Source organism: Moschus berezovskii, chromosome 9 (genome assembly GCF_049115385.1).
Source record: "Moschus berezovskii isolate FMDL1 chromosome 9, NW_MosBer_1.0, whole genome shotgun sequence".
In the NCBI taxonomy this organism is placed as follows: Eukaryota; Metazoa; Chordata; class Mammalia; order Artiodactyla; family Moschidae; genus Moschus; species Moschus berezovskii.
This window is the reverse complement of record NC_142468.1, coordinates 12,284,820-12,305,997: the sequence shown is the minus strand read 5'-3', so window position 1 is coordinate 12,305,997 and position 21,178 is coordinate 12,284,820. Positions and strand designations below refer to the sequence as shown.

The window sequence follows — 21,178 nt, the reverse complement described above, 5'->3', positions numbered from 1 at the left end:
ACTTTAAGCTTAGCCATTGGGAATTATGAGAGTTTTCGACAGTCATTGTGAGGAGAAAAACTGTTAAGATGACACGTAAGGCACCCTGATGAACATTTCTCACACAAGGACACAAATAGAGAAAGTTCCTAAGGCAATCCTGCTATTTGAGAAGTGTGGATGGTGGGCAGTTAGAAATAGCAGATGTCTTTAAAATATCTCTACCCTTGGTTATTATGAGTACTGAAAATTAATATGTGTTAATTGCTTAGCACAAAGCCTGACTATAGCAAGTGTTTAAGTAGTAAATTAACAGGCCTGATTTTAGAGAGTTCAAATATCTTTTCCTCTCAAGAGTACTAACTGCTCTTCTTTCTAAGGAATTATGAATATTAATGAAAAATGACTGTGATTGTAAGAAAACAGATACACTCACCAACACACTCTCTCTCTTTCTCTCTCACACACACACTCAGACACAGACCCTAGGGCTACTGCATTTATTTAAGGAGAAAAGTCCACAGTTCCAGTCTAAATGCCTGTGATAGTTGTATCCAGAGTCTGTGAAATATTCCAATAGTCAGACGTATTCCACCACCCTTGGGAGCCAATAGTTAAAGAAATGAGCCTTTTCTTCCAAGGGTAAGAGTCAGACCCTACATTTGCTTATAACTGGGGAAAGGCACAGACAAGAAATATTAAAAGCTCCTAAAAGCCTTGGGTTTTCTGAGAGTAATTTTGAGTCAAATAGACATTACTTTAGGATGTGATCCTAAGTGTATATCCAAAAGCCTTGGTTTGTAATTTTTGCTGTTGTTTTCAGGTAGCAGGAACAGAAGTTTGTTTTTTTTTTTTTTCCCTTAAATCCCTAGATATAGTGATCTTAATCCTGCCTTTTGCAAATCAAAGCTTGCTGCCACTGGCAGAGCAAGCATTTCTGAAACTTCACAGTGTTCTGTGGCAGGCATGGCTGTATCCAATGCCAGGTTCTCCAGATAAACATTGTTTTCCACAGTGGACAAGGAGGGGGTTGAGATATCTGTAATTGCTTTGGGAATTTCGGTGGCTGTGGCCATAAATGGTGATGGTGAAGTTTGAGAGACAGAAAGGAAGGGGTTGAATTCATGTAAGACCCTTGTGGAATGTCTGGACCTACAACCCTTGGAAACTGATTTTATCTTCCAATAAACTTTTAAGCTCTCTTGGCATGCTCTTGAGTATATTTTTCTTTATCACTCTTCATGGCTGATCCAACCAGAAATGGTGTTTGTATCACTATGTGGAGGTCAAGAATTATCAACAAGGAAGAGCAGTTCTAATGGGGGATAAATCAGTAAAGAGAGAGTGCAAAGGCAGATAGCAAATCTGTGTAAATCAGGAGTAGCGACCAGTTTCCATGTTCTTGTTGATTGACTGGTTGTTTGAGTTAGCTAGTTTTAATGTTTATTGAGCATGTACCATATGACAGAAACAGAGTTTCACTTTTAACATGACTTTTAAATCACATGCCCAGGTGATGACAAAAGACTCTGTTCATCCCAGTTTAGAGAAAGTAATTGAGGCCTGAAGAGGGGAAGTAACTGGCTCTCCCAACTCACAGACTGTATGTTTAGGAGCTGGGATTTGCCAACTATACTGTCTAGAGCCAGGCCCACTCTTCACGGCCCGTCTCTGGTTCTTAGATACCATGCATAGGAGCTTATGGCAAAATGTGCTTCTGTTGCCTGGGAGGAACATTGTTCTCATCCATGTACATATTTAAAAAAAAACAATCTCTGGGGAGAGGGGCGTGGCCAGTTCTCTTCACTGGAACAAGAGTGAGGATATGGGTGAGCATAGGTGTGGGGCCTGCCCTGGGGGTCAAGGCCCATTGTGGGCGCAGAAATGGAGGTAGTGACGGAGCAGGGGAGCAGGGGCTGGGGACAGTGTCACTCAAACCACAGTGGGAGAAGTTTTGTAGTGTTGGAGGAGGCTGTGGGCCTGTTTAAGTGCTGTGGGCCCTTGGCAGGTCACAAGCCATTTCCATATTAAAGAGGAAGCTAAGAAGAAAGTGGGAAATAGTCTTCAACTGCAGAACCTAGTACTTATCTTAAAAACCAAACAAAAACAAAAAAACAACTTTGCATTTATTTTTGGCTGTTAAAAATTCAGATAGTTTTTACAATGTTAAAGATTCCCCTGTGTTAACACCTTTTTGGTTTCTCTTGAAGCTTTTGCATTCTTTTCATACATTTGCTCAGTGACCTTTTTAAACTTTATTACCTGGCCTTCAATTCTTAGGGCGAGCTTGCTAGATTTTCATCAACTCAGCAGCTTTCATTCACTTCCAGTGACCAAAGCTAGTCAAGCCCTATATGGGCCATTCTGTAAGGTCCTTATAATCAAGTCACCAACAATTAATTTCCGGTTGATTACATGTTAGAAATGTATTCTCAACCTTAAGGAGATTTTTAGACCATTCCCCCTCAAGTGCTCTTTTCCATAAAATTTTAATATCAGGTATACAGTATATTTGTTTAAGAACTGTGGGCCCTTGTCAGGTCACAAGCCATTTCCATATTTAAGATCCTCCCCCTTTTGCCTACAACAATTCTTGCTGAGTGGTGTCATCCGCATAGAAAACGCATGCCTTAGTACTATCAAACAGTGATTGTGTTATCATTGTTTAGTCGCTCAGCCATGTTTGACTCTGTGACCCCGTGGACGGCAGCACGTCAGGCTTCCCTGTCCTTCACTGTCTCCCAGAGTTTGCTCAGACTCATGTCCATTGAGTCTGTGCTTGCTATCTAACCATCTCATCCTCTGTCATCCCCTTTTCCTTTTGCCTTTAATCTTTCCCAGCATCAGGGTCTTTTCCAATGAGTTGGCTCTTTGCATCAGATGGCCAAAGCACTGGAGCTTCAGCTTTAGCATCAGTCCTTCCAATGACTATTCAGAGTTGATTTCCTTTAGCCTTGACTAGTTTGATTTCCTTGCAGTCCCAGGGACTCTCATGAGCCTTCTCCAACATCACAGTTCAAAAGCATCAGTTCTCTGGAGCTCAACCTTCTTTATAGTCCAGTTCACATCCATACATGACTACTGGAAAAACCATAGCTGTGACTGTACTTTGTCAGCAAAGTGATGTTTCTGCCTTTTAATACACTGTGCAGGTTTGTCATAGCTTTTCTTCCAAGGAGCAAATGTCTTTCAATTTCACGACTGCAGTCACTGTCCACAGTGAATTTGGAGCCCAAGAAAATAAAATCTGTCACTGCTTCCACTTTTTCCCCTTCTATTTGCCATGAAGTAATGGGACCAGATGTCATGTTCTTCTTTTTTTGAATGTTGAGTTTTAAACCAGCTTTTTCACTTTCATTCTTATCAAGAATCTCTTTAGTTCCTCTTTGCTTTCTGCCATTAGAATGGTATCATCTGCATGTCTGAGGTTGTTGATATTCCTCCTGGCAATCTGGTTCAAAACTGGTAAATAGGTCTGTCAAGATGGTATATTGTCACCCTGCTTCTTTAACTTATATGCAGGATACATCATGCAAAATTCCAGGCTGGATGAATCACAAGCTGGAATCAGGATTGCCAGAAGAAATGATTGTGGCCTTTCCCCTATATTTACCTTTGCATCTGCACAGTTAATATTTATTCTCTTACCACCTTCCTTCCCTAAATGATGGGAAATGGACCTGTACTGGCCCTATCACAGCCAGAAACTCCAGAAGAGTGAGCTTATGATCTCTCTAACACAAATAGTGATACTCCGGGATACAAATGCCAGCATCAGATGCTGGAAGTGAAATGCACATGTCACTAGTGTCTAATTGAAAATAAAAATAGAATGTTTGAAAAATCTTTTTCTATTAACTTTAAGGAGGAGAACAGGGGCTAAAGTATCTCCTTGACAAGTGTAGAATAAAGATCAAGAATATGGCTTAAGGCACCTCTCTCCACTGTCAAATAAGCGAAATCAATTACCTAATGTAGTTTTTCTACTGTGCTTGCTGTGTTCAGCAATTCTATGCCTCCTATGTCTATTTCAAGAAGGACATTGTCTGGAAACACTAAGCATATGGGTTGTCATAGGTATTCATTTTCTAGGGCTGCCATAACAAAGGACCACAGTTCAGTTCGATTCAGTCACTCAGTCATGTCTGACTCTTTGCAACCCCATGAACCGCAGCACACCAGGCCTCCCTGTCCATCACCAATTCCCGGAGTCCACCCAAACCCATGTCCGTTGAGTCAATGATGCCATCCAACCATCTCATCCTCTGTCGTCCCCTTCTCCTCCTGCCCTCAATCCTTCCCACCATCAGGGTCTTTTCAAATGAGTCAGCTCTTTGGATCAGGTGGCCAAAGAATTGGAGTTTCAGCTTCAACATCAGTCCTTCCAATGAACACCCAGGACTGATCTCCTTTAGGATGGACTGGTTGGATCTCTTTGCAGTCCAAGGGACTCTCAAGAGTCTTCTCCAACAGAGTGGCTTGAACAAGAGGGATTTATTTTCTCACGGCTCTAGAAGCTGGCATTCTGAAGTCAAGCCTTCCTCTGAGGTCTCTCCCCCTGGTTTATAGATGGCTGTCTTTACCCTGTGCCTTCCCGTGGTCTCCCCTCTCTGTGTGTGTGTGTGTGTGTGTGAGAGAGAGAGAGAGAGAGAGAATCTCTTCTTTTTGTAAGGAGAGCAGTCATGTTGGATTTACTTACCCAAATGATCTCCTTTTAACTTCATTGCCTCTTTAAAGACCCCATCTCCAAATACCAGTCACATTCTGAGGTACAAGGGGATTAGAACTTTAATATACGAATTTGGGAGAGGACACAGTTCATTCCATAGCATCCTATCAGAAGGGGATGCAAGAAGCCTACAGGAGCTACCAATGCAGGTTTTAAATAAGATGTATGTGTTCAGATCTTCACTATGTGTTTTACTAGCTGTGAGTCTTTTAGCAACTCACTTAACCTCTCTGAACTTCAGTTCTCTTTAAAAGTATAATAATTATCCCTGTCCCAAAGGATCAGTGTGAGAATTGTGTCTCATTAATTAGTAATAACTGTAACTAGTAAGCCTGTATATGTGTCTAGCAGAGCATCTGACTTGTAATTGCTTTTCCTCTGGAATATGGATTGAGACTTCAGTGCCTTGGGAATAATAAGACTAGCAAGTCAGTTAATACTATTAACATCAGGAAGTAGAAAGCAATGAGCATTTGTTGAACAACTGCTGTATTTTGAATACTCGTGCACAAAGTAGGACAAAAGTTTGGTTTTTAGACAAGAGCTGTAGATTAATGATTGATTGGTTGATTTAAAGAGTATTTATCGTGCATGTAGTATGTACCAGGTACAGAAAGTAGTCTTATTTACTGTCTAGCAAGAGCCCTTCTCACTGACCATGCCCACAATCCTTTATATTTCTTGCAGCAGCAGATTCCCTATCTTTGGGGCATTTCTGCAGGATTCAATAGGAAAAAAAAAAAAATTGTCTCAAATTGAATTACTACTGTTCCAATCAGAAATTTTGTGCTGTCTTCAGATACAGCCTTACCTGTGTCCACAGGCTGTCTTGTAGTGTCTGTCTGCTGGTTCACATTACTAATTCAGCTAATTGCGGCAATTACATGAAGAAATCGCTGATGGCAAGAGAAGTCATTATGCTATTCCCGAACAGACTGCCTTCCACGGCGTTCATTAATTACGCCAGCCTATAGATTCACGACCACCAAATCATACACTTGAGACTGCATACCATATGCACGGAAACTCTCTCCAAGCTGCCGAGCGTTTCTGTGCTGGCTTGCTCTCTTGTATTGCCACCATCTGCAATAGCCCTTCTCCTGCCCTTCTGATTCTCAAAATTGAAATTCAAGTCAGGATAGACTCAGGCTGCAAATGTGATCTATAGGGTCGGGATAGGCTTGAGCCTCCTGGAACCACCTTGGGTTACTCAGCTTTCCATGAGACCCACCCAGAGTGTCTGGACCCAGAGCCATCCACAGCTACACAGGAGTTAAAATTCTCTACCCTACAGCATGCCCTCTTCTGAGAAAAGAGACAGTAATGATGATGGAGGCAGGACACGATGATAAGTCTTTGGTGCTTTTGTTCACTGGTTTCCTTATCTCTCTCTCTCTCTCTTCCCCATCTCATTATTTTTTCTTTGACATGCACAGCCAACATCAGATGACCTTGTTTCATCTGCTGAATGTTCGAGCGATGACGAAGACTTCGTTGAATGCGAGCCGAGTACAGGTAGGTTAGGTCAGTCTTGCTTTGCTTGCTTTATTTTTTCATTTGCAAAAAACAATATATACATATATGTGAATATACATGTGTTTTATATATATTATAGTGTGTTAGTGTGTGTATTTCCTATATCTATATATGTATCCAAATACATATATAAATATCACTGTATAATCGAAAGCATCAAATCCCATGGAAGGAGCCATAAGACCCTGGGGAAATTTAAAGTCAGTTTCTTGACTAGCTAAAGAAAACGCAGTAGGACATAACATTGAGCAATTAGACACCCAGATTAACCACCAGAAGAAACAGAAAATGTATAGCAGCCAGTGGCAGCTATGAAACTGACAGGGGGTGAGGGCATGAAGACTTCTATATTGGATTGACGTAAAAAAACCAACAAAACATAAAGCCAAAGTGGAGCCATAAAAGTGATTTCATCCTCATGAGCTGTTCTGACTCTTCAGTGGCAAACAAACAAAACCAACACCAAACAACCAAAAAAAAATTTTTTTCCATGGGATTTCAACAGCAGTTAACATGGTATTATATTTATACTAATTTTGTTCATTGTGTGTTTAGAGAATTTGTGCAGCAGTATAGCATAGTACATACAAAATTAGTACAGAACCATGCCATGTCAACAGCTGTGATGCTTCAAAATGTATCTACTGTGCTGAAGTTGAGAGGACTTTGGCAATTAGCAGCTTCAATGTATTCCCCATTTGCACCCAGATACATTTCAATGTTTTATGGTCTTCCTTTATAGTGAGCTATATACGATATAATGTCCAGCAGGCAACTGCAGTCCCTAATTATTTCCTATCAACTTTCCCAAGTCGTCTGTTTTGAGACTTGCTATAAGTTAAAAATTTACATTTATATATATAATAGAGAACAGATATCATCGAATTTCTGTGTATGTTTAATAGCATTTCAAAGCTGGAGTTGGGTTAGGATCTTATTTCTTCAAAGGCTAAGAGAAATAAATAGAATTTTCTAGTTGATTGTTTGGGTTACTTTATTTTTATTCTCCTAAAGAAAAGGAGAGTCCTTAAACAGTTTTTTTTTTTTGTTAATTCTAGAGAAATTTAAGATTCATGAAAAAATATTAGTATAACAAAAGTAAAATCTTCCATTTGTTATCCTAAAATGATTTACAGATTTTATAGAGCCTGACTGGTTGGTGTCTTGCAAGTGGCTTTGGATCCAGGAAGTTCTCTGGGTTTCTGTTCTTAGCATAGGGACAAAGCAGTGATATGTAGGGCCTTTTCTTTCTGGAGTGTGTTCTGTTTCTTTGGAAGCTCAGTTGTGTGGGAGGAAAGTAAGTGTGACCTGGTTAGTCAGATTTTTTTTTTTTCAAACTTTGAGTCATAATATGGTATTAAGTGAGGTTTTAACTCTAAAGGGAGGATGCATCCAATCCATACCAGAACAGATTTTCATTCATTCATTTAATATTTCTGAGCCCTCAGGCAGGATACAGTGCATCTCCAGATTTCAATCTTTCCTGTTCTAAGGGTTTTCACAAATGAGCTGTTGGAAAATAGAATATAGAGCTTTACGATCTAAACTACCTCTCCCGCAGAATTCAGTTCAACAAATATTTTTTGAGGGTCCCTGGTGTATGCCAGGTATGTGTGAGATAATAAGAATTTAGCTATGAATATGGCATGATCTCCAAGACGTATGTTAAATTAACTGATTTAAGATACTTAGACTTTAATTTGATTCCCTATTCACCCTCTATCTGGTTTTCTTGCTTTCATAGCAGGGATATCTATATATACGCAACAATGTTTATCAGATCTTTAGATTATAAAATCTAGACTTGATCATTCTGAATCATCACGCCTGTCTTCCCCTACTACCTCCACACCCCCACATACGTACACACAACAGACATCTCCATAGCAACATCCATCAGAAGACAGAGGGCTTTTCTAGATCTCCGATTCATGAGATCTGCAGGTTGTGAGTATACGTTACCATTTGGTATCGAACATAAACAGGCCAAAACCTGAAAAGCCCCAGACGAAGTCCGTTTGCTTTTTTAGTGGCTATGCAGGTGTTTTATCTGATTCAAAAGCAGAGGACAGAAATTCAATACCAGCATTTCTTGAGTGATATTATTACATGGGGCAGGTAGTGGAATAAAAACAATTTTTAAAACAATCTATTGTGTTCTGCAAGGGAGCATGGGAAGGAATATGTAAATAAAGCAGGTGACAGAGAGCCCATCCCAAAGGAGTTAACATAACAGCTAAGAGACTGGTATAAATCCCCTTTGCCCAGGATTATTTAACTGATCACAGTTGAAGAATGAATGTTTTTTCTTTCTAAATTTAACTCCATAAAGTATTCCTGGTAAGGGATTCAGATGCACAGGGGAAAAGTCAGAGGCATATTTAATGCAAGAAGGAGATAGATATTCCTGTTGATGCAGAAGCTTTGCCTTGGGGGCCTGATTAATATGATGAAGATTACATGCATAGAGCTATCAAGTTCTTTTTTGCATTGTATGAGAACTATCTCTATAGCCTTCAGATTTTCCAGAAATAATGCAGATTAAAAATCAGAAACATTCAAACCAGTTGTTTCCAAGGCTGGATTTTGCACTGCCTGAAGAGAAGTCTTCCATTGCCCATACACCAGTAGATAATGGTTACTTTTGCATAACTTTGAAGTAAATTGCTAGCCTTGAGATTCTATGCGAATACTGCAATTCAAATTCTTGTTTTGAACCTTCTAATTCACTACCTCAGTTTCTAAAATTTTATTCTCTTCTAGACCTGATGTTTACTGTAAATACACTAGCTTTGGCTAATCCTGTATCATACTTGAAGTTACTTTATCTTCTCTCACTGTGTCAGCAAATTTATAATTTTCTAGGCTCTCTCAGTTATAAGGCATTTCACTTCTGCAAGTTCTTTCCTGATTAAGTTAGGTCCATTAGATGCTCTTGCTTTTCATAAATTTGGGCAGTCTAGTATATGTTATATTCAACAACTTTTATTTTCATATGGGCATCAAATTTTAAATGAAATGATTTTTCATATTTAATTTTATTTAAATCAAAATGGACTTTATTGCTGCTAGTTTTGAGCCAGATATAAGGAAATGATTTGTATACTGACAACCCACTTTGGCATTTAGGGATCACTCTGGTTTGGTGTAGCTTAGTCATATCATGTTTAGGGACCACTTACATTTTTTAGCTTGGCTGATGAATCTGGAAACCTCATAAATCCATTAGATCTCACATTTTCTCTGTATATGTTTGCTGGAACATATGTAAATGAGTTTTTTAAAAAGGCTAAATCACGAGAGCAAGGCACAGAGTGAAAGCTCAGTTAGTATTTGCTGACTGAATTTATATGATTCTCAAAATAACTCATGACCTTAAATTAAAATTGGAGATTTTTCATATCTCTCACTTCATCTCCCTTTAAACAATAAATAAAACCAGTTGGATTATTTAAAATATATGCTTTCATACAAGTATCACCCTAACAAAATCCACATTTCTTTAGCAAAAACAATTCTCTACCACATCCCTTCTTTTGCTGAGAATTAGACCATTTTATAGTGAGTTGCAGGGAAAATTGCATTTTCTTAACATTTGCTTTGAGAACCCAGAATTGAAATTGTGAACTATAAAATCATAATGAGTCCATCTGTAGCAATAAAAATATTCAGAAGAATAGCTATCTAAGTACCTTAAGTTGAGGATCAGGATTTTATCTTTACTAATTTGTAAACATTAATTGTGTCCCCTACAAAAGAAGTATTTAATAGTTCAGATTTGTGCCTTTGCATATAAATGCCTCTCCTCCCAACTATACGTCTGTTGATATTAAATTGTGTAGTAAGTGCATATTTCATTGTTGATTACCTCTTTGTGATCAACAACACAGCAACAACAACAAAATAAAGAAGCTGGAGAGGATTCAAATAACTACGAATTCAAATAGCTACAATTTTCTCGTGATTGTGGAAGTCAAGTAAAAATTAAGATCTTTAGTAAGATTGCCTCCATGATCTAAAATATGGGAATGAATTCTAAAATTCAGAGTGATAGAATTCACTTTTCATTCCTTGTCTCTCCCTCTCCCAACTTCTATGCCTAGTGTCTCCATCTTTAGGAAAAAAATAAAAAACCATCAAAACGAATGTATTGTCAGATTGGCTTTTGCATAGTTAAAAACTACCAATTGTCTGAATTTTGTGTTTTACGGTCTTAAGATTGGAAAAATCCTGGGGGCAGGGTATATAGAGCAGAGGGAAAAAAAAAATAAAAAGAAATGCCTTTTACACCTGAGCAGTGGGTATGGCAGTAATTAACAACTATATTGATTCATCCAGCCATTATCCAAGGATACATGTTTCTAGTTGTCAATTAGCCAGGTTTCTTGCCTCCACTTATCTTAAATGTCCTTTGATCACATCTCAAGGGACCAGCACTTCCCCCAGCGGGTAGACAGTAACAGGAAGTGAAGATGAAACGCATTCATCCATCGGTAGGACTGTGCTAAACAGCTTCCATGATGGTGGCATTGAGGGAGACATTTAAGCCAGTGGCAGTGATCTGGATCACAAAATAACTGCTCCCAGAGTGATTCTCAATGTGTTTTCACCCCTCACAACTCCAGTCCTCGCCTTTGCATTTGGTGTTACTGCTGCTTTGTTCCTCTTTGTTCGTCACACTTCAATATCCAGCCCATTATAGGGGAATTTAAATTTTGTAAAACACCAAGAATTTACTCCTATTAGCAGCAGCAGCAGCATGTTCTCCAGGTGGAACTGGGTTCTTAGTCTTTATCAGTTTGAGGTACTTCCAAAAAGTATTTATAATATGAAAATCTGGCACTGAATTGTTAAAAGCTCACCAAATCCTTTGAGTTTTTATTTGCTGGGACATTGCGGAAAGTGCAACTGAAGTGTTAAGACAGTAATAGTTTTCTAATAAAGGATAGGAAGAAATAGAGCATTATTTTTCAGAACTCATAGAGGAAAAATAATAAATGTGCTGATTATCAACCTTAAATAGGATGTTGGTAATCTTCAGGTTTACAGAAATGCATTTTGTCATTAGTGGCTCTAGCAAGCTCTAAGAGTTATCAACTTGTACATTTTTATTACAAAGAAATTGATTTTTATTTAATTTTAGATTTTTCCATATGGAAACTCATGATTGGTAAATAGAATTATGTTTAAAAAGCATCAGTCAAGTAGCTATTCAGTGTATAATAGAATAGTAAATGCCTAAATAAAATGCCATTGAGCTTCCCTGGTGGCTCAGTGGTAAATAATCCACCTGCCAGTGCAAGAGACATAGATTCGAGCCATTATCCAGGAAGATCCCACATGTTGTAGAGCGATTCAGCCCATGCACCACAGCTATTAAGAGTGTGCTCTAGAGCCCGGGAGCTGTAACTCACCCCATGTGTTGCAACCACTGAAGCCCACATGCCCTGGAGCCCACGCTCCTAAAAAAGAGACGCCACCACAATGAGAAGCCTGCACGCTACAGCTAGAGAAAAAGCCCGTGCAGCAACGAAGACTCAGCACAGCCAAAAATAAATAAAATTGTATTTTTAAATGTTATAGGAATGTCTGAGTATCACAGTGTCCAGAATTCACCTTGAATTTTAGGGTCTGCTTAAAAATATTTTGAATAAAGGTAGAATAGAAGAAATCTGAGAAATGCTTTAGCTTTGGAAAGAGGAATGTAAATAGATGTAAATTTCATTAATGAATCATTATGGACTGTGGACATGTATTAGATTAGAGCTGTAACGTCCAATGTATGTAAAGCAAGCAACTGTTCACATATGTAGATCTATTCTAAGTCCTGCCAATTTTTAAATTTTCTTCACTGATTCGTAAATAAATAGAGCACATTCATGGGTGTATAGCGTTCTTAATTTACTGGTGTAGTTTCTGTCTTTATTCATTAACTCACTTAGAGATAAGTTGTATTACTTTTTTATAACCCAACTCCATCCTAGCCCAATCTAATTTTTAAGCATATGGCCTTTAATCTAATGTGGCCTTTAAATCCCTAATGGTAAAATGCTTTGAAAATTAGAACAATAATAAAAATATAAGTATAGAAAAATCTACTAATTGGCAATTAGGCACTTGATAGTGCAGGAATGGTGTTCATAAAATGTGTTCAGGATTTATCATCATAGATTTTATAAGCAAAACAAATAAATCTAATCACAAAAACGATGCAAATGAAAACAGAATTCTATTTATCTCTGTTACCCAAGATTTCTTGGTGATGTTGAAAAGGAAAAGGGATCAATAATATTAACGTGTAACTTTCCATTTGATAGTTTAATGAATCACTTATTTATGCGATAATCTTTAGTGACTACTGTGTAGAGACACGAGAGCAGATCCCAGGAAAATAAAAGAGGAGACTCTTTCCATGAGTTCATAGTCTATTAGGGAAGTCAGATACAAAACTGCGAGGATAAAAGGAAGGGAGGGGTAAGAAGAAGAGAAACAGTGGAGACAGTGAATGGAAGTGCTGGAATGTTATCAGCAGCAGCAGAGCTCTCGCATTCCGCACTTGGCACACCCTCCCAAGGTCAGGCGAGAAAAGCCACAGAGCATGTCAACTTGCGCAGCACCACGTAACCCCAAAGAGCTTTCTTCTACACCTTAAGTTGGGGGCACAGAATCTCTGACTCATTATGATTGAAAAATTAGTACTGAACATATACAGTATTACCTAGAACTTCTTAGGTAATAGGCAAAGGATGGACAGGCTGAAAGAACTCTAAGCCAGACTCATGAGAACTTCCTGATTTCAAATGCCAGTGCAAGCAGTTGATAAGGAGTGAGCTTAATGCAATCATTAAGCAAGTCCCCCCTCCCTGAGAAAGCGATTAAATAAAGAGGGATTGGGTTTTAAAAAGAGAGATTTTTAATGGGTTTTCTTTGATTCTTTGTGTTCTCTATTTTCTCTCCCATAAGCCCCGTACATATACTGTGTGTACATATATATATATTTATGTATGTGTGTATACTGAATATGAGGTGCCTATCATTCCTTATATATGTAGGCACAGTATGTTGTATTAGACTAATGGAAACAGAGATTAACAACAGCCCCTGCCATCAGCCATGTGTTTACACAGAAATTCACACCATCATTCTTACATCCGCCAACATAGACATGCATGATACTGTTTTAACTTGGCAAAAAAGCATGTTAATTTTTTTAGGGTTTTGTTTTCTTCTTTATCATAATTATAATGATGATTCCATAATTCAGTTATCTTTGGGAGGGGTGGAGAGAAAAAATTATACAGATATATCTATCCATATATGCACATCCCTGTGTATATATAAAAATAGATATATACTTTGTATATATTTGAAGAACGTTTTCTGTTGTTTCACCTCATCTTGTGCCGCATGAATTTTTGGTGGTTCAATTTACTTTATTTTGTTTCGATTCATATTTAATATTTTGGTCATTATGGCTATTTTTAACTCATTGCTATACTTTTATGAGTCATTATTCTTTCAATACTGAGAGCTATATAAATATACAAATCAACAAAGGCAACAAAATCTTTTCTTGCCATCCTAATCTCGAATTTCTCCCTCTTCAGCGTATCCCTCCAGTCTTTATGCTCAAAACAAAACAAACCCCAATGAAATCCAAGAAAGTTGTGTACAAAAGAATGAAGTACTTTGTTTTCCTCTTCTTTCTACTATATATATATTTTTTATTTTAATGTTCTTCCTTTCTCCTTTTTATTTTTCCTTATATCTGCACAGGCCACTTGCCTTTACTCTCCCCTTTATGACCATACATTTTATTGAAAAAAGGACAAGTGAGTCAGAAAAAGATAATAATAATAAAAGAAACACATGCCGAAAGAGCAGAGAAACATCCCTCTCCACAAATTTCAGATGGCATAAAAAGAATTTTATTGCGGATATAGACTATTGGTTGTATCTTTTGTTTCCGGACAAGCCCAGGGTCATTGTGTGGCATGCAGTGAGAGTTCTGTGGCTAATCAACTAACCGTGGCCTCCATCACCAGTGCATGGGCTGTCATGACGCCATCTGCTGTGTTTCATCCAACTGACACATCCAGGCTAACCCAGCAAGTCCAGTGTATGAGTTGTGGGGTAACGGTCCTCTGTAGTCACACTCTCATGGGTCCTCGTTTTTATCATGTCTCCATGGGGTCACGCAGCAGCCCCAAGAGCTGCTCTCGCAGCATCTCTGTCTGGTTCTGTCCTTGTGCTTGCTGTCCTTGGCACAGCGGTCAAGCATGCGTCTCGTCTGGCACATCTGTCTTGCCATCTTGTCTTGGAGTCCACTGTCCTGGTGTCGTTCCGTGATTCTGTTCTCTGTAATATGTGGTTTGAAATCCTCTCCCTTTCTTTCTCGCTCCCCTATTGTTTCAACTTTTAACCTTGCCCTTAGGGAACTTCACAAAGAAGCAAAACAAATTTTCAGTCGAATTGTAAGGCTGATAACTGGTTTGCATCTGGAAGTCATAAGTTGCGCTTCTTACCTGGCTAAGGAGGCAGAACTTACAGTGGGGAACTATTAAGGATTTGCTAAACAACCACCCCATGAACAACAATAAGAAACCCTTGTTGATTTCTTTGGCATGATTTAGTGATTTTCCTGTTACAGGGAGTTCGTGTAAGAGCAAATTTCCAAGGAGTTTTCCCATAGAATATCAATCTTCTAGTTAAACATTTTCTTCAGGAACAGATCAAAGGAAAAATTTTTCAGCAAATGTTACTGAGGAGCATTATCATTTCTGCTACATAGAGCAGTGTCTGTTCCTGAATCGGTGAGGAATTTGTGAAAATATGAAAGTACTTGATTATAAAATTTATTTATGTGTTTTAACCTAAAATATAAATGTGTTTGGCGAGTCATCCAAGAGAAAGGAGAAAAAAAAAACTCACTGGTTCTACCTCATGCATATTTCAAGGTAAGATTATCTTTTGATCTCTCTTAGTCAAATGATATACATTTTACTTTATTTTTTAATTCATGGAAGCATTGAAAGCCAACACTTTAACTCAGACCCAAGTTCTTTGTGTTTTTCTCTTTCCAAAGAATAAGACATACACGGTAGATTTAGTTCTGAGAACTGAGTCTGAATTCTGAGTCTGAATTTCTTGAGAGAGAAGTGGAAGAAAGTACCCAGGTAATTATTCAGATACTGGATTATACCTGTGAATATCCAGGGAATTTGCTGCCTAACTTGGAATGCTTTGGTTTGTTAAATACCAAAAGTGTGAAAATGAATCTTTGGAACAACTGCCGTCTCCTTACCCACAGAGGTTGAACAAGAGTATAAAATAGGTCTAAAATGAATTGCTAGACTGATTTTTGAAATAGGGTCCTATGATTAAAAAGCTCATCTTTTTTTAACATGAAGAAGAGAAAGTGTTTCAAGGCAGATGGTTTTACGATGAGATGTTTCAGTCATGTCCGTGTAGGTCTGTTCTATTCTTAAGGGTATAAACAAGGGCAACGGAAGAGGAAATTTGTGAGCTCTATGGACTAAGAACTTTCTAAGAAGGAAGGAAGGGAGAGATTGAAGGAGGAAAAGAGAGAAGGCAGGGAAAGAGAGCGGGGGAAGGAATGGAAAGGGGGGGAGGACAGGGGAGGGAGGGGGCATTGCTGACCAGTCAGATCCAGCAGTGTGTTCATATTTACGAACCAGCACTCACGTAGATACACGCCACCGTGATCTGTAGTGTGTGGCGGTTTCTGTCCTATAAAATATTCCCACTCTGGCTGATTTCAGGCCACTGATATCACAGTATTAAACTCAGAATTAGGAAGTAACGCTCAAGAGCACCCACTTTCACCATACAGATGTGATAGATATCAAGGATTTCAAGAGCAGACATAATCGTAAAACACAGTAAAGTAATTAGAAAGGAATGGGTTTTAAGCTTTTATTACCTTTGGTTTTCATCTAACGTATCCGATTATGGCTGTGTTTTAACAACCGACTTGGAAAATTCCTGAAAACGTAGCAATCGGAGATCATGAGCCGGCTCTAAGATGGCACTGGCCCAGGCACCCTGCTGTGCCAGGTGCATTCAAGCGTGCTGTTTTTATTTAAATCTCACTTTCAGTTGTTAGGGCGTAGAAACTATTGTGGCCATCTTACAGTTGAGGAAATCGGGACTCACAAAGTTTGCTTTTCCAAGGTTGCATACCCGCACATGGTGGCAGAGGTAAGAGGCAGCCCCAGATCTGTTAGGAAATGGATAACTTTTATTTCTATTGCAGTGTGCACAGAGGACTGGGCTTGAACACTTATTAGAGCGCTAAATTTTAGAACTGCGACAGGCTCGTTTGTGGAGCTTTGACTAATTTTGTTTCCTCAAAATAGAGTTGCCAAAAATTCCTCCCTTAGTAACACTGAAGATGAACAGGATATTTCTTAGGCTTCCAAGTTTTGTTTCATGAGCTTTGGAAAGACGATAATAGATGCATTTCTTAGCACATAATTATAATGTGCAGCATCCTTCTATTACTTGGTTATGTTTTTCTAACTTTTAAAATATAATGAACTTTCTTCAGTTACAGCACTTGATGCATGATAATTATCCAGCTTCACAGTGAAATGTATCAGTGCCCTTAACTTCCACATTTTATCATAAACTAGTACATTAATACTTAAAACAGCATGAGAACTATCGTTTCGCAGAAGATGCATCTAAAAATGTAATTTTACTGTTAGATGCTTAATCGCTGCTTTGTGAAAGAGTTTTGAGAAATCTGGGAAGTAAAAAGGGAAGTATGGATCTTATTCGCTTTTCTGGTTTGATGAGATAGAGTCTCTGGTTGAGATGCTGATGATACAAGCTTTAACTTTGATATAACGTCAGGTTACCTGCCCCTCTGGTCAGCTTTCAGTGACAGCACATACAATATTGAATAAAGTCCCTTGAAGTTATGTCTAGGACTTCAGGGTTTCTCTTTGTTCCTTCACTAAGTATTCATTGAGCATTTACTGTAGGCTCGTATAGTTCTAAATACTTCACTTCCTTAGCCCCTGTAGCAATCCCGTGAGGGGCTTTGTCGTCATCTCCATTTAAAGATGAGTAAGCTGAGGCACAGAGGAGCCAGACAGATGTTCCACACAGGAAGGAAGCGGGGAAATGGGATCTGAACTCACCCCAGCTTGGCCCCAAATACACACAGGAATCACTACGTTAGTACTGTCTCTTATTATATAGTATTCTCCATTGATGTATGCTGGCTCAGAGATTAAAGAGTCTGCCTCCAATGCAGGAGACCCCGGTTCGATCCCTGGGTCGGGAAGATCCCCTGGAGAAGGAAAAGGTAACCCACTCCAGTATTCTTGCCTGGAGAATCCCATGGACGGAGAAGCCTGGTTAGGCTACAGTCCACGGGGTCACATAGAGTCGAACACGACTGAGCGATGGAACGGAAGGGACCTCTTTAATAATAATGAAAGAAGGTTTGTGTATTGAGTGTTTTAAATGTCTGGTAAATACTTGTTAGATGGATTAATTATTGTGCATCTGAAAAGCTATGAAAAGCTTGGTTGATAGGGGTTATGAAATTGTTTAGTGATGATTTAGCCAAACAACTATGATTTAAATGACTTACCCTGGCTTCCTGCAAGATGGAATGGTTCCAGTATTCTGGATGAAAACCATCACTTACATGAGATTAGTCCCTCTTGATGTCACGTAGGTGATAGTTTGTGCAGTGGGGGCTTCTATCTCACTGCTCATCAGCAGACCTGTTGAGAATGTATGATCAGGTAACAGCCACCTCTAACTGATGTTAGGACTCTAAGAGGGTTTCCCTGGTGGCTCAGTTGGTAAAGAATCTGCCTGCAGTGCAGGAGACTCAGGTTCGATCCCTGGATCAGGAAGATCCCCTGGAGAAGAAAATGGCAACCCACTCCAGTATTCTTGCCTGGAAAATCCCATGGACAGAGGAGCCTGGCGGGCTACAGTCCATGGGGTTGTGACAGTCGGACATGACTCAGCGACTAAACCACGTAGGACTCTAAGAGTAGATGCTCATAGTGAGAACTCTGGTGAGACGCTGTGTTTTCATTTCCAAGATGATTATATTCTTCAGAGCACAGTGTTTTAGATGTTACAGCTAATAGAAAGCAAGAGTAAGTGAACGAGTATCTGAGAGGATGTGTTTCTTCCCTTAGCCCCTTTCTTGACATTTTTAAAATTCCTACTCGTATGTTTATCTTCTCTTTCATTTCCCCCACATCCTTGCATTATGTCTCAAATGATTAAAAAAAACAAAGGAAAAATGAAAACAAAACAAAAAACCCCAAACCATTTCTAGGCCCTTGACTTGTCTATGCAAGCAAAGAATCTTAAAGGAGTTATTGAGAACTAAAATTCACAATGAAATAGAAAGTACCTTTTGAAAGCTGAGCTTGCTTTTATTAGACTCTTGACAGGGAAGTATAGCTTGCTTCAGTATCTAAGGGTCTCATTACAAGTTATATCCATCCTGACCGATCTGGAAGCCTAAACTGGAAATTTTGTAAAGCTGAAAATGTTTGAGGACCCTTTGCCGTCGAGTTCTGCTTTCATCTTAGCTTTGAAGCAGAGACCCCCATTTTACTAAAAGAGGGGTATGGAAATATTTTATTGCTGTGTGTTCAAATTGTCAGCCTAATCACCCAGAGCAAAGACCAACCGACTTTTTTTTTTTTTGTCAAGACCCAGAAAGTAAATATTCTAGACTTTGAGAGTCTCACAGTCTCTGTGACAAAGACCAAACTCTATTGCTGTAACACAGAGACAGCCATAGACAATACATAAATGAATGATTATAGCCGTGATTCCATATAACTTAATTTTAAAACGCAGGGGTCCAGTGCTTAGGACTCCACACTTTCTCTGCCAAGGGCCTGAGTTCAGTCCCTGGTCAGAGAACTAAGATCGTATAAGCTGTGCAAAGTGGCCAAAAAAAAAAAGAGAAAGCAGACATCAAGCTGGGCTTGGACATTTGCTGAACCCTGATCTAGAGAAATCTGATAAGTTAGGAATTTCTGGTCATTTTCTTTTTTTTGGAAAGATGTTTCTTGATATGGACCATTTAACAAATCTTCATCGAATTTGTGACTGTACTGCTTTTGTTTTATGCTTTGGTTTTTTGGCCACAAGGCATATAGGATCTTAGCTCCCCCATCAGGGATCAAACCTGCACCCTCTGCCTGGGAGGTGAAGTCTTCACCACTGGACTGCCAGGGAAGTCCCTCGTTTCTTTTTTTTAAATAGATGAATCCTTCTTGCCCATTTTATCCATCATCCATCACATGCTCAGTCGTGTCTGAATCTTTGCAGCCACCTGGACTACAGCCCACCAGCCTCCTCTGTTCATGAGATTTCCCAGGCAAGAATACTGGAGTGGGCTCCCATTCCCTTCTCCAGGGCATCTTCCCGACCCAGGGATCAAACCCACATCCCCTGTATCTCCTGCATTGCAGACAAATTCTTTATGCTATAGTCAAGCGTAATAACCAGAGAAGGTAATGGCAGCCCACTCCAGTACTCTTGCCTGGAAAATCCCATGGACGGAGGAGCCTGGTAGGCTGCAGACCATGGAGTCGCTGAGAGTCGGACACAACTGAACGACTTCACTTTCACTTTTCACTTTCATGCATTGGAGAAGGAAATGCCAACCCACTGCAGTGTTCTTGCCTGGAGAATCCCAGGGATGGGGGAGCCTGGTGGGCTGCCATCTATGGGGTCGCACAGAGTCGGACTTGACTGAAGCAACTTAGCAGCAGCAGCAGCAAGCTTAATAAATACTCATTGAGTTCCCCACGAAGCACATAGGCTATGGAGGGGCATTGAATACTCATTTCTCACCATTGTTTTCAGTATACCATTAGCTCACATATGAAGCAAGATGAGAAAACTAAGCAAACCTGCACAATCTGGGTCCCCTCCCCACAGCATGTCCACTGAAATGTTTGTAAGTGCTTGATTTTTGCCATTCCTTCTGCAAACCTGGCTTTTGCTCTATGCCTCCACTGGGGCGTGGGCTGCCTCCTCCGAGCTTTTAGACCTCTTTGGCAGCAGTTTCTTTGAACTCCAGCCCACATACTGTGTCACATCCCAGTAATTCTTCCCCAAGCCTTGGCTGTGGGTTATTGAGCTGACAAACGTCTAAATGACTGAGATATGATATTTGCAACCTGCTGAGAACCTCTTCTTTCCCTGTACTTTTTGATTTGTAGCTTTGTAAGTTTTGTGGGGAAAGTGAGAAAAATTCTTGGTGACAGAGGCAGTGAACGGAGAGAACAGAATTGAAGGGGCACGATACATAGGACTGGGCTTCCCAGGTGCCTCAGTGGTAAAAGAATCTGCCTGCCAATGAAGGAGACACAGGAGACACAGATCCAGTCCCTGGGTCAGGAAGATTCCCTGGAGAAGGAAATGGCCACCCACTCCAGTATTCTCTGGGACATCGCATGGACAGAGGAGCCTGGCGGGCTACGGTCCATGGGGTCACAAAGAGTCCTAAATCACTGAGTGACTCAGCAATATATAGGACTCTTTCCGGCATTGTAGACAGAAGCATTTATTTATGTCTTAGTCTTCTGAATGTCAGAGAAAAAGGATTATACAGGAAGGTGCAGGAAGGAGCATCCAATATCCTGAGGATAAGAAAGTGTTCCACCACCTGGCAGGAGATGAGACCAGAGGAAAACTAGGAAAATACAGGTACAAAGCCACCCTTAGAGTTACTACAGAAGTGGTGGTTGTTACTTAAGGATTTGATTCCATAAATGAATGCTCAGTCCCTTTATCATCTTTAACATTAGAAATCTGTGGCAAAGACTTGTATATGAACCACATCAAATAAACTATGAAACCAGTTCCTAATGTATCCCAAACCCAGAGGGAGCCTAAGATTAACTTTTAGAA

At 39.5% G+C, this 21,178-nt stretch overlaps 1 protein-coding gene across 13 annotated transcripts in view; it reads left to right on the top strand.

Annotated features, from left to right (window-relative positions):
* NRXN3 (neurexin 3) overlaps nucleotides 1-21,178 on the top strand; it is a 1,766,916-nt gene that overhangs the window by 1,705,654 nt on the left and 40,084 nt on the right. For 10 of the 13 annotated variants that reach the window (XM_088840264.1, XM_088840266.1, XM_088840265.1 and 7 more), the window contains one exon: nucleotides 6,145-6,223. In XM_088840264.1, coding sequence (XP_088696390.1) covers nucleotides 6,145-6,223 — 79 coding nt within the window. Of the gene's footprint in view, nucleotides 1-6,144; nucleotides 6,233-21,178 lie in introns of all 13 variants that reach the window. The other 3 variants (XM_088840267.1, XM_088840274.1, XM_088840272.1) reach the window with 1 other exon arrangement.